Below are 14,731 nucleotides of genomic sequence, written 5' to 3'. Positions count from 1 at the left end.
AAACGCTTCGAGGCCTAGGAGTGGCAACTAATCCCCATAGAAGTGCAATGGTCTTAGATTGGAAGGATCCTGAAGGATGTGAAGGAACTATACAGCCATATGTATTGGATCATCTTCCCGTAAATTTATGGGGACGAGATGTCTTAGATCAATTAGGTTTGACATTAACAAATAATATCAATCAAAATGCACCCACTATTATGGCTAGACAAGGTTTTAGGAAAGGAAAAAGATTAGAAAAACAAGAACAAGGTATAGCAGCACCAATACAAATAGATCAAAGAATAAATAGACATGGACTGGGTTTTCAGAAGGGGTCACTGAGGCAATAAAAATCACTTGGAAATCAGATAGACCAGTATGGGTTTCTCAGTGGCCCCTGACTAAAGAAAAGATACAAGCAGCCCATGACCTGGTCAAACAACAATTAGCGGAGGGACATATACAACCTTCTGTATCTCCCTATAATACTCCCATTTTTGTCATTAAAAAGAAATCTGGTAAATGGAGATTATTACAAGATTTAAGAGCCATTAATAATGAGATGGTTATTATGGGACCTGCTCAATCAGGGATTCCTCAATTGTCTGCTTTACCAAAAACCTGGTATGTTTTAGCTATAGATATTAAAGATTGTTTCTTTTCAATTCCAATTCATCCTGAGGATAGTCCACATTTTGCATTTACTATCCCTGCACTGAATCATGAAGGTCCTGATCAGAGATATGAATGGAAAGTGCTCCCTCAAGGGATGGCTAACAGCCCAACTATGTGTCAAATTTATGTTAATAAAGCAATCCAGCCACTTAGAAATCAAAATCCTGAACTACAAATATTTCACTATATGGATGATGTATTGTTAGCACACAAAGATAAAAACACATTGTTGGAATGTTATGCCACACTTACAAATTTGTTAAAAAATTATAATCTAGAGATAGCAATAGATAAAGTACAATTAAATTTTCCAATTAATTATTTAGGAGTTCTATTATCCTCAACCATGGTCCGTCCACCTAAAATTCAAATACGAGTAGATCAACTCAAATCGCTTAATGACTTTCAAAAGTTGTTGGGAGATATAAATTGGATAAGGCCTTATCTAGGCATACCAACAGGAGAGTTGGGACCTTTATTTGATATCCTAAAAGGTCCATCAGATTCAAATTCACCCCGCATATTAACTCCTGAAGCAAGAAAGGCATTAAAAATTATTGAAACATATATGGAAAATATGCATTTGGACAGAATTGATATAAGTTTGCCTTTATTATTCATTGTAATACCAACAAAAAATATTCCTACAGGAGTATTTTGGCAAGAAGGTCCATTATTGTGGATACATTTATCTTACTCTCCTAACACTATTCTTACTAGGTATCCTGAGGCTGTAGGACAATTAATACTGAAAGGAATAAAAGCAGCAAAGGGAGTGTTTGGAATTTCTCCCAATAAAATTATTACTCCATATACTATGGAGCAAATTGATGAGTTAGCTAATGAGTTAAATACATGGGCAATAATCATGTGTAAATCAAATGTTTCATTTGATAATCATTTACCATTTAATCCTTTGTTGTCTTTTTGGTCTAAGCATCCTGTAGTTTTTCCTAAAATGACAAGAAAAACACCTATCGTGAATGCTCCAAATATATTCACTGATGGGTCTTATAATGGTACAGCAGCAGTAGTTACCCCTGATCAAACTTTTACATTTTTAGTTCCCAAACAATCAGCTCAAAAGGTAGAGCTCAATGCAGTTTTACAAGCTTTTGTGATGTTTAAAGATTCTGTATTTAATTTATTTTCTGATAGTCAGTATATAGTTAATGCTATAATATCCCTTGAAGATGCTGGTAGGATTTCCCCTTCCTCTACTGTTTTCTCTTTGTTTTCCACTATACAAAGTCTAATCTGGGATAGAAAAGATCCATTCTTTATAGGACATATCAGGGCACATACAGGATTGCCTGGAGCCCTTAGTTTGGGCAATGATTTAGCAGATAAAACTACACATGATATACATATTTTTTCTACTGTAGAAGAAGCTACAAATTTTCATAAAAGGTTTCACGTTAATGCTAATACTTTACAAAAACGTTTTAAAATAACTAAGGAACAAGCCAGGCATATAATAAAACAATGCCAAAATTGTGTGACCTTTTTACCACAAGTTAATCTTGGAGTCAATCCTAGAGGACTGATACCTAACCATATTTGGCAGATGGACGTCACACACTTGCCAGAATTTGGAAAATTAAAATATTTACATGTTACAGTTGATACTTCTTCCGGATTTTTGATGGGCTCCCTTCATGCCGGAGAAAAAACTAAAGATGTTATAGCTCATTGCTTACAAAATTTTGCCACTGTGGGTGTTCCTAAACAGTTAAAAACTGATAATGGTCCTGGTTACACTTCTAACTCTTTTAAACAATTTTGCTCATCTTTTGGTATTACTCATATAACAGGAATCCCATACAATCCACAGGGACAAGGCATAGTTGAAAGAGCTCATCAAACTATTAAAACGTACTTATTAAAGCAAAAAGAGGGAATTGGAAAGGGGTATATATCCCCCAAAGATAAACTTAAAATAACCCTTTTTACTCTAAACTTTCTAAATTTGGATTCATCAGGACTTAGTGCTGCGGAAAGACATATGTATCCGAAAAATGTACATAAGCCTAAGGTACTTTGGAAAGATATTCTAACAGGACAATGGAAAGGTCCCGACCCAGTTATTGTCTGGAGTCGGGGTTCCGTTTGTGTGTTCCCACAGGGAGAACAGCAGCCGATTTGGATTCCAGAGAGGTTAACCAAAACAATTTCTACAGAAAAAGAAGATGATTTGACTGAAATCCATAACAGCTGATATCCAGAGCTCCAGCTTGGCTATTCTTACATCTGCGACAGTGATTAACCACGGTGCCTTTTTTCAATATCTATTTTATTATTGCATTTTTCCCACATCATAAAGTTCTATTTTATTTTTTGAGCTCATACAAACCTAGGTTAATGTTTTTCTGATCAGTTTTGTTTTTTGACTGTGTTTTATTTTTTGACTGTGGAGTTTCTAAACATTGCAATGGAGATTTCACCTAGGTAAAGCTACAAGGCCTTTATTATTGTCTTATATGTTGTATGTTATGTGCGCACACTTCTGTTTTGTGTTGTATGTCTGTATGTGTGTATGTCCATATATCTTATATGAGGAGCGCTCATGAATAAATGGATCCGAATTTTTTTTTATTCACGTGATTTTAATGGTTTAATTTAGATTGGGTAAACAGCTGTTGAAAATTGTTTTAATATGTGAACAAATAAGGAGGTTAACAGATCTGTTTGTTTGCTTTCACCTTTCCTTCTCATTATATTTAATAATTCTGTTCAGGATAATGTAAATTGTTCAAAAAATTGTTTTCTTAATGCCTGTTGGAATGTTACATAATTTTTTTCCTAGCATCATTGCCAGAATTCCTATCTTCATCCCAGTGCCGGTGAAGACAAAGATAAAACCAAACTACAGCTTCTTCGGTAGCTATCAACAAACTGTATAAACTGATGCATCAGTGAATAATAACTCAACAAGTAATGCTCAATCAAGGAGTAGATTTACTTTGGGAAGAAATGGACATATTGACAGATTCCTCTACTTTGAACTGCTTGCAGAACTTGCCTGGACTATGTATCACTTGTATGCATTGTGAACTATCTGTTGGTGCAGCGAATTGTGGTGATGCTGGCATCTTTGCTGATGGTGTCACCGGTGGTACAATTTTTCAAAGGAGCCCTCAATTGGCTTGGTGTCATGGCATTTTTCATCCTCCTCCCTTCTACTAGTGATGGTCTAAAATTTGGGGGCCAACAGAGGTGAGGCAAAGAACCTCACCCCCCCATTGGCACCAAGGACAAGTTTGGGGGCCAACAGAGGTGAGGCAAAGAACCTCACCCCCCCACTGGTGCAAAGGCCTATCCACAAGTATGGCTGTATGCTGGACCGGTAGTCAGTGACGGGTATGATCCGATTGCAGTGGTACCAACCTAAGACAGGAGGCTGACGCCTAGAGGTCAGTTCATCCGATGACGGGTAAGGACCATATGTTGAATTGGACTACCTAACAGGCACGGTCCCTAAGCCACATTACTTGTTGTTTAATTAAACAGAAGGGGGGAGATGCTGAGAGCCACAGCCGAGTCTGTATGGCCCCTGGCATTTTGCCAACAGTATTGATTGACAGGCAAGGCGTTAATATCCGCCTCTGCCGCTACTTTTGAGTTCTAGCGCTAATTTTGAGTTCTCGCGCTATTTTTAGTTCTCACGGGGATTCCCCGGGAGTTCCCATTGGTTGGCGAAGGGCAGGAGGAGGGTTTTCCCGGGGAGATATTTCCGGCTGGGGGTTCCTGGAGGAGCCTCGTGGTTTTTTCGGGAGGATTCCCCAGGAGCGTGTGTGAGGTTTTTTCTTGCAGTAGAAAAAATAAAATTTGTTCCTGCTTTAGTGGCTCGTGATTTGTGCCCAGCCAGACTGCGGCAACCACCACTCTCATTTGTGTTCTCTCTGGATTTTTCTCTAGGTTCGTATCTCTGAGAATAAAACTAAGGCATCCATTCTGGAGTTAGCAAGAATAAAGTGTGTTTTAGGCCTTCCTAAAATCCCTCTATTGCATTGGAATTACTAGCATTTTCTGTCCAATGCAAAATCTTGCCCTCCCAAGGGTTCCTTTCTTTTTCTTTGCAGTTGGCCTCTGCCCATTGTTCATGGAGCACTGATGACTCTTTTTTTTAATCAGAAACATATTGAAAACTTTTCTAGAAATATAGAGAAAAAATATAACTGCCTCAGAGAGGTTTCTCCTTACTCCAGATGGATGGACTGACAAAGAGAATTTCTAGGGTTTATGGAGCTGTTCTCCCCTATATCTTCCTCCTCAAAGAACAAGACATCTAGCTCCTCCAGCCTCTTCTACAGTAGGGATCTCACATCCGGGCTGGTAGCAGGTTGGGAGTAAGGGTCCTGCTAGGTGTTGCCTGGACACCACAGGATGGCCACCAGGATCTGGGAAGGCTGCTGTCCTGAATTTCTATAGCCTTCTGGAGCTTCCTTGAGCTGGTGAATATGAGAGTCCTATTGTGCTCCCAGTTTCCTCAAAGATGGTCTTAAAGGTCCTCCTGGTTGTGGGATAATTCTTGTTGTTATACATTTCTTCCAAGCTGAACTCCTTCTCATTTAACCTGATGGATTGAGGCAGCCCCATTGGTATGGGGTTGAGTTGAAGACAGACTGGTGTCTTGCATATTCTGAATTGAGATACCTTTCCCATAGTCTTGGTCTCAGGATCTGAAAGCACCTGTTTTTTGAGGGTCTTGGTTCCTTCCCCTTGGTTGAGCCCAATCAGGGTTCTACTCATTCAGAGAAGTAATAAGTATATTCAGTGGATGAGCAAGATGTAGCAAGAGAAGGGGAGGATACCACTCCTCCAAGAGGGAAGATTTCTTTCCAGAGATAGGGCCCAGGGGGTGGTGGGGCTTGGGCCATCTCCCCACAACCCACAGTATGCCACTGGGGCCTGGACCAGGTTGTTTGGGGTAGAACTGTGGGCCAAATGCAGGTACCTGGACCAGGGGGCCCCAGATCAGGGCAGAAGAGGCCTTGGCCTAGAGAAAGCTTAGGAAGAGGGATATTATGGTCCTAAGCTGGCCACTGGCGGATGGGAGGCCGGGGACTAACAGATGCAGTGCCCTCAGCCCAGGACTGCTCAGTCTGTGAGATAGCAATCTTCAACTCCAGCTTCATGGGAGATGATGGGGGCATGGCCCACAGGGTCTTGTTGGACTTGTGGAATATGTCAGCAAAACTCTCCAGCTTGAAGCAGACAGAACAGAAGAGGGGGGCCAAACTCCAGGGACTGACACTGGGGTATAAAAGACTGGATGGTGATGGGGTGGGTGGGGGCTCCAGAGCAGAATCTGGGACTGGTGGTGGGCTCTCTGGAAAGTTTTCAGGAAAGGTGGATGGCTGGAATGGAGGTTATAGGTCCTTAGATGTAGGCATTGGCCGGTGAACCATCATGGTAGGCTCAACTCTTTGTGATGGGACAGCAAATGTGCAGCTTTCATCTGTAAAATCCTCAGTTGGGAGTCTGGGACCAGCAATCTCTTCCAGCATCACCACCAGGGTAGGTTGGGGGGCTGGCTCACCTTTGGGAAAGGGCTGTTCTCTGGGACAGGGGTTGTCCTTCATTGCCGCCTCAGGGTGGAAGAAGGCCAATGGATGGGAATCAAGTGTTCTCTGCACAAATGTAGTGGGTAAGGAGGCCTGGCCTGTGAAAGCCACTTGACCTGTTGGGGTGGGGGGGCATGTGACTGGCTGCAGTCAGAATCTTGAAGGTTTCTATGTTGCTGTGGAATGGAGGACTCAGGGGACCAGGGGGACCATGTGGGCAGCCATAACATCTTGCAGCACCATGGCCAAGACCTGTTAAGAGGCCTTTTCCAGGGGCAAAGGGGACCCCATGGGCTGCTACCTCTGTCCTTTTCGGCTTCTGGTCTCCCATAATGACCAAGCTAGGGGCTAATGGCACAGACTTGGCCAGCTAGATAAGCACCACCTCCGGAGGATCCCAGGTCCACACTGATGGCTTTTGTAAAAAAGATTTCTACTAACTGGAATTCCTCTTCCTCCTCTTGCCCATTTTCAATTCCTGCTTCTGCCATCTTTCTGACTTCCTCCTCACCCATTTTTCCCAGCTTGCTCTAACTCTTTTTACATCTGTTCTTCTTCAGCTCTTGCTCTTCCTCTCTTTGGCTCCTGCCCACTTTTCTTCTCCTTCCTGCCATGCTTGCCCACCATTAGCACACCTACAGTCCATCATAGGAACGGCTACCACACTCTGAGAGGACAAAGAGGCATGGATTTTTCTCCTGTCAGAATCCTCTGAGGATTTCTTCTGGGGAGGCCAAGTGAAGTAGTACCTCCAACTTAATTGCTGAATGTCTAGGGCTATTCCTGCAGGCCTGGGATTAGACTGGTTGATCCAAAACCACTCCATAACTGGAGTGATCCCATATCAGCAAATTTGGGTTATAAAATACTAAACGTACTGCCAAAGTTGAAGGAATATGAGATCAGCATTATGCTGCTTACACTGGGAGATGTAGAGGAAGGATATACCAGTCCTCACTGAAAACAGCTTAAAATCTCAGCTGCAAATTCATCCAGGGTTCTCAGTAGGTGAGAATATCAATAGTAGACAACAATATGCAACCTGGTGATAGGAGACTGCAATGAATAGGAGAGTCCACTGCACTCTTATCACATGAGGATTTAGGACAACAGGAATCTGGAAAACCTCTTCCATGAGTGTCTCACAATTAAGAGTTCACAAATAATTAGCATGAGTCCCCTCCACATTTCCCATTCACAGTTTATATTTAGATAGTAGCAGAATCAAGAGAAGCCACACAGGAGTGGTCTGGAAAAGTCTGAATACCTGTTTGTACGGTATCAATCCAACCATGTCTAATCCTACTCAAAAAGGGAAGTCAGAGGAATTCCATGTATTAGTGGGGTTTAATTATCCCCTAATGAAAAAAATATTTACTGCACTTAGCAGCTCCTAATGACTTCTGGAACAAATACATTCCCAAGCGACCCAATTGGTGTCACTCTACTAAATAGCAGAGACTTCAGCTGACCTCACAGAAACCTGTGGCCCCCCATGCACTTAAACAAGTTAGAAGAATGGTTGGGGCTCTAGGGCCAGGAAAGGAAAGGCATCCCAGGGTAGGAGACATAGGACGAAGGAGAACCTTTTGACTCAATGGACACTAAATTTGTAACCTCTTCTCTATAACCATTCTCTGCCAAATTTATCCTATATTTTTCTGGTCCAATAGCAAATGTTCTTCTTGAAATCAGGACTTTCTTTCAAGCTTTCAATAATTCTCAGCAGGAAATCCTTACACAGAGTAATTTGAAGATTATAAGGGGTGAGAAAAACCACACAGATTTTTTGATCAATGTCCACAAAAATTTCTGATAGACCCTCTGTTTTTCAATATGTGACAAATCTGATCAAAAACAACAATAGCATCATGAGTGGTGTTTGCGTGTATTCAAAGTTACGTACGTAAAGTTTTAATCACATTGACCTACTCAGAGCTCTCTTAGGGATAGAATAAAATCCATAATTAACAAGTATGAAGTTTAATGTTTAAGTGACATTAAGAAACAAAAGCCAAGCAACCAGACACAGAGGAGGAGGTTAAGAAGTAGTAATGTCAAACTTGATGTAGACTTAATGAAACTCCAATATATGTCCCAGTTAGAGAAAAGAGGCCAACATAAAATTGATTTTAACAAAAATAATACTGATATAGGCAGAAAACAACTTCAAACACTCAGTTTTTTCCTTAGTGTTACACAGTGCTCTTTGTATTATATTTTTAATGGATTTAAAGATGGTAGGTGGATATTCAGAGGAGAAACATCATGCCAGTTTTACATTGACAGTTTTGCATTTTTCACTTGAGGAAAAGCCTTAAGATTGACTTTTAATCTTAAGGAAAGGATAAGGACACTTCTGGGTAGTCCCGAAGAATACATAACTTATTGGGAAACCATTTGTGCTTTGAGGATTCTCAGCATCCCCATGTAGAAGAAAGGTAAAATAAGATTAGTTCGGGAGGGTGGTATAAAAGGGAAGGTGGTGGTATTGGCATGAGGTATACAACTGTGAAGTATTTATCCTTGCAGATGAATGAGAGGTCCATATCTGTGGAGACATTCTGAAGACAGCAAGTGTCCTGTGGATCAGGCTGGATGAGGCAATTGGAAAGCAAGAGCTCTGCACATTCCATGACATCTCCCACCTTCTAATTCTGTTAAACTTCTTGCTACCAAGAACACTCGGCCCTACCTCTTCACTATCTGAGTCTAAACTACATGCAGAGGCTTTTCAGGTCTGATGTCTGGCATCTGGATCCTTGTTTTGGGGAGTTGAGGACTCTCAAGTGTTTCGGGTGTTGATTAACCTTTTCTCATCAGTAAGTTAATCATTACAGCACGCTACTTGATTTAATTTGTTTTTAACCTGTTACATGTTTGGGCTTCTTCTTTGCAGTCCCTGTCTGCATCTCCTCTGCCACAAATATCATCATGGTTGTGTCTGTCAGTTCTTCACCTGATCCAGGGGCAGAATGAACCTCCTAGAAAACAACCAGGAATTTCACTCTCAACTGGAAGAGAGAAAACAGTAGTTCTAAGACCTCAAAGAGAAATTTCCTTATGTCTAATTTTACAGCCTACTTCCTGGCCAACCAACTGTAGAAATACCGTATGTTGCAGATAGTTTTTCAGTCACCAACGTGAGGTATGATCGATCATCTGTTTCCTCTCTTGAGAAACAAGATTTTGAATTAAATCTCCTTTCTTTCTTCAAAATAAACCCCATCATTAGCACATTTTTTTAGAAGTACAGGTTGATATTTTGCCTTTAATTTACTGACAATGGTATAATGAGGCAACAACAGCACAGCAACTTCTAGTTTAAGTGAGGTATAGGGTGGGAATAGTAGGGTTAATTCCCAGCTACCGATTTCTGCTGGAGGTATGGAAATGCCTTTTCATCTTCAAGAATAGCTTACTCCATGTTTAGCAGGGTCATCTCTAAACCATTTCAGATTCTAAAGACATATAACAATATGTTTGTCTAATGGACTGCAACTAATGATCATCCATTCAGTTCAAACTTCTGTTGAGTAGTAACTGGACAGCATTATCTGGTTATGGTGGGAACCAATGTGATAGTGCACAGTACCTTTTTTAAAGAAGCTGAAGAGCAGTCTGCTGTTAACAGAAACTGTGGTATCCAGAAGTGACACCATGAAGATCAGGAATGCTATTGGTGAGGGGAAATCCCTGCTTCCTGGGATGCAGGCTCTTCTTATGAATGCAGAAGTACCTTCTCCCTGTAGTGCAGATGCAGGTGTTTCTGGGACATTAAAAAATATTTAGCACCCTCTATGTCTGTTCTTGAGCTGGGGAACTTTCAGGGATGGAGGATGGCCAGCAGGTCCAGAAGCTGCTGTATGTTCTGAACTATGGTACATAAGGTCAAGATGAGAATGAGGGTAGGTGGAGGAGACCATCATCCCCAGGGAAACAAAAGGGCAGGGCCTTCCCTCCCACTGTCAGCCCAGCAATAGAAGCCCATTTGCCTGTTCAGTACAGTGGGCTGGTAGGACTAAAGGAATCATGGAAATAAGGACCTGTGCTAATTACTATGGTTAGAAAGAACCTTACCACTTCTGAGCTCAAATTTGCCTCCTTCTCCAACTTTTTTTTCCAGAAATTAGTGGTATAATTTTTAATAGGGAAGGAATACCCAAAAAAGTAAGTATAGAAGCATTCGAAAGAATTCAAGAAATGAGGTTTGGAATAAGGCAGACTATATTTTATTAATCGCCTCCACCCACATGGCCAAATCTTAAATATGAGTGAGGGGTGATGGGGGATTAAGAAAACACACAAACATTTATAGAGACAGCTGGGACCAGATGGGACACCAACCTCTGATGTAGGAACACTGACCCAGAGCTAGGACAGCTCATTTTTATATCAAAAGGCTATTTGTAGGGAAGTTTCTGCAAAGCAAGAAGGCTTAAAGTTTGCAGCACTCACAAAAAATTTTTATTATCTTGTTATGCTCAGAATGCTCTATCCCCTGCAGCTGGTGTCTGAGCTCAAGTTCAAAACTGATGTAGTTTCATGCCTTTGCACAGAACTTCCTAAGCTGGGTTTTATCATAACTTCTGGGCAATCTTGTCCTCAACCTTTGCACAGAAAGTTCCCAGGGCAAAGTGCAGCTACAGCTCCGAGGCAGTCAAAGACCATGATCCAGGTCACGACTCTCCACAATTAATGTATTTCCTCAGAATCATATTATAAATATAGAGAAGAAATTTGAAATTGAAAAAGAAAAGTATCCCAAATAATCTGTTTGGTTAACTATGAATAGCATATGGGCATAGGCCAATCTCCTGGGTGCTAATAAAGGGTTTTGTGTTTGCTGCTCCTCAATTTCCTACTCTGCCCATATGGTATATAATGATACCTACATCTTTGAGTTGCAGTGTACTTATGTGTTAATTCTCTTAAAAGATCTTACTTACATCAGTAACTGGCATAGAGTAAACACCAATAGTGCCTTGTTCTAGTGCTTCTGATTTAACACAAATTTTATTAATGTTGGACATAGTTCTTTCAAGGTACTTATAAGATTATACTTCACCCAAGAGCATCCAGATGCAATTTTTATCTTGGAGAGGTTTGCTTTTTCTTGAAATTATGAGCACAAGGAAACCTTCAGCCCTGTGGTCCTTGGGGGCCTTCCTGAGTGTACAAGGAATCAGTTCTTCATGTCCAGCTTAGTATCTCACTTAAACAGCTGTAGCTACAGTAATTAAAGTGGCCTAAGATTTGGAGATAGAAGTGATTCTGACTGCCAAATTCATTTCATGCTCTTCCATGATATTTCCTACATCTTTGAACTTCTCTTTCATCATCTATAAATTGAGGATAATCAAATGTTATGTATTTGGGGAGATTTCAAGAGGTGGAGGTCCCTGCATAGAGCCTAGGACTGAAGTTTCTGTTATTCTTGGTGTAGGCCTGTCTACTCTTCTGAAGGCAAGGTCCACAACAGCATGTCCAGCTGACCACTGAGGAAGGCACATCTGTCTCTTTATCAGAATGTGAAGAGGGTAATGATATCATTAATTCTGTGCTTGGGAAGAAATTTTGTAAGGATGGGGAGCTGGCAGACAGGCTGATATTAACTGAGAAGCTTAGGTAAGGGGGCTGTGCACAGTGAAGGCAGGTGGGAAGTTGTGTGAGTCAAGTGGGGCAGCTCAGCTGGGGGAGCTAAGAGCTCATTTGAGCAAGAAGAACATGAAGTCCTATGGCAGGCACATCTCACAAATATTTATAAACATATTAGACAACAAATTATACTGTACATGATGATCTAAAAATGTTATGAAAGCTCATTTCCACTTTAAAAATGCATTTAGCTAAAATAATCACAAAATATAACATTAGGCAAGTTTTTATGTGAGTAAGTTAGTTGTGTGACCTTTGATGTAGCCATAATGTTCTGTAAGTGCTGCCTCGTTTACTCTAGGTCCCCATTATCTTCTCACTGAGAAAGATTCAGTGACCTTTCACTCAGAAGATTGCTGAATTCTTGATCTGTAGATCTCTTTTTCCTTTCATTGTTCCTGTTAACTCGAGCTGTGTGAATCACATTTATGTGTGTGGCTAATATTCCATCCAGGCACAATGCACTATGTGGATTTCCACATGGAAATATCCTTGGCCAAATGAGAACTGAAGGGGCATCTTTATGAAGGAGATTCGGGAAGACACCTGATTCATGATTAGAGAATATCTAGGGAGATGTCTAGGAATCTTACTCAACACTTTCTCATAGAGGGGAGGCCTTTGTTTACCTCCTCCCGCCATTTTCTCCTTTGAAAGATCCTTGGGCATGTTCTCACCAAAATCTTTCTCAAAGCCCAGATAATCTATTGTGCAACTCTGCAGTCTTAAATTTTTCTCTATTCCACTTCAGAGAATCCAGTATGCTCATTCAAGATGAAACCTATGAGCTGTCCCAGAGTTAAGGAGGAAATTACAACAGTGGAGAGATGTGTCATTTATACTCAACCAGTATCTGAAGGACTTTCTCACCCAGGAAGACTCTGACAGCCACCAGGGGCAGGACCTCCATGAGCTAGCTACTGGCTGAGGGGCATAGGATGGGAGAGTGGCTTGACCTCAAACAGCCCATGTAAAGTTGCCAGAGACTCTTATTACACTGAGCTGCTGCTCCAAGGTTCCTGGATCTCAGGATGTTCCACTCACCAAGTGAACTTTTGACCAGCTCTTCTGTTTTCCATGTCAGATTTAGGGTATGGCAATATCAGGACTACCTGAGTGGGTACACAGAAGATACACAGGATGAAAAGTCATAGCAGTCCAACAGTCCTTTCCTCCTGATTGAAAACAACCTCAGGATGAAGGGGAAGCATCTATCTGAGAAGGAGAATGTGACAGAAGGCCCCATGTTAAACGACATCACTTTGAACTGGGAATGAGAGTGTCCCAGACTCCACCCTGACTGCTTTACTTACTAACTATGGGCCAGGGATCTCTTTTTTTTTTTTTCAAGAACATTTATAATTAGCTTAACTTCACAAGCAACTTGAGTGTTTTTTCATAACCAAACACTGCTTTTCAAAATACTTGACTTTACAGTCTATCCTGAAATTCTTGGCCTGGAATTGCTAAAGGTCTGTGTTTCACAGCTGGTTAATGTGTTCAATAATAAAAAAAAAATCATTATGAAGCTTTATGTTTTTCTGGGGGAGGGGGTTACTGGGGATGGAACTCAGGGGCATTTGACTACTGAGCCACATCCTCAGCCCTATTTTGTATTTCATTTAGAGACAAGGTCTCACTGAGTTGCTTAGCACTTGCCTTTGCTGAGACTGGCTTTGAACTTGCCATCCTCTTGCCTCAGCCATCTGAGCAGCTGGGATTACAGGTATGCACCACCATGCCCAGCCTACACATACAAGCCACAAAAAGTTTTAAATTTTGTTTTAAGTCAAGTCCTGTGTGGTGACAAGTTAACACTCCTATTAACATAAAATGAATAGATTTTAAATGGATATTAAAGAAATGGCTAACCTGTCTCCAAGAAAGTATATGAAGTTCTTCAAAAAATCATACAATTTAAGACCTGTCTGGCAAGTACAACCCACAGACAGTAGAATCTGATCCTCTGTACACCTGCAGAGGTACACATCTGAATGACAACAAGGCTCCCAAATTAAAAGGCTGTTGTATATCCTGAGTATTCAACAAGCCTTCCACCACCACAAAACAATCCCTGCGAAGGCTGCACAACAGTATGTGTGAGCTGGGACTGGATGTGGAGCGGGACCCTACAGGCCATGTGCCAAGACTTGCATGCCCAGGAGGCATGGGCACTTGCTGAACAGGCATCACTGATCATCTGGAGTGGAAGAGAGGGTTGGACAGAACTGAGTCCAGGACAGGAGAGCCCTACCGTTTCTCCCACTGCATGAGGCCACAGATCTGAGCATCTAGACCTCCAAGTTCACACTATCAGTTTCACTGATTTTTTTTCATGTTTTACATGAACATTAGTAATCTTTTAGTAAAAATTAGTGAGATGTCCATAAAAAGGGCTCTAATTGAATGCAATCTATTACAGATGCTAAATTGTCATATGGTTCGATATATATAAATATTTCTATATACCCACATTTTGGCAAGGAAGATCAAGGACAGAGGTAGAAAACTGAAGGGGACAGGTCTTACCTAATTCATGCAAAATAGAGATACCATCCTGTGGGCTTTGCTGAAGACCAGGGAGGTGATGCCTATGACACCCATCCCAACTCAGTCTTTAAGAGGTCAGGGAGGCCTGTGTAATAATGTAATATTCCCTCTTTTTCTAAAAAGGAAAAAAGAAAATCCATGAAACATAAAAATATCTGATTTTGTGTTCTTTGTTTTTCTAAGCTAAGTATACATCTTTCAGTACTTCTAGGAAGGTCTCATCATGTTTGACCCAAAACATGAAAACACTTTTCTTTTCCATATAAAATAAATTAATTTCTTTCTTTTACATTTAATTA

At 41.0% G+C, this 14,731-nt stretch overlaps 1 protein-coding gene and 1 pseudogene across 1 annotated transcript in view; one reads left to right on the top strand and one right to left on the bottom strand.

The window, feature by feature from the left end:
* Positions 1 to 13,321, top strand: part of LOC144249027 (uncharacterized) — a 125,934-nt gene extending 112,613 nt beyond the window's left edge. The window contains exon 3 of the mRNA XM_077791531.1: positions 12,634 to 13,321. Within this exon, the coding sequence (XP_077647657.1) occupies positions 12,634 to 12,767 (134 nt within the window). The 3' untranslated portion in view covers positions 12,768 to 13,321. The remainder of the gene's footprint in view (positions 1 to 12,633) is intronic.
* LOC113177002 (proline-rich protein 14 pseudogene) lies at positions 4,857 to 6,515 on the bottom strand (annotated as a pseudogene).
* Positions 13,322 to 14,731: the final 1,410 nt, after the last annotated feature.

Source organism: Urocitellus parryii, chromosome 11 (genome assembly GCF_045843805.1).
Source record: "Urocitellus parryii isolate mUroPar1 chromosome 11, mUroPar1.hap1, whole genome shotgun sequence".
Taxonomy (NCBI): domain Eukaryota; kingdom Metazoa; phylum Chordata; class Mammalia; order Rodentia; family Sciuridae; genus Urocitellus; species Urocitellus parryii.
Note: the sequence above shows the minus strand (reverse complement) of the source record. Positions and strands in the feature narration are given on the sequence as shown.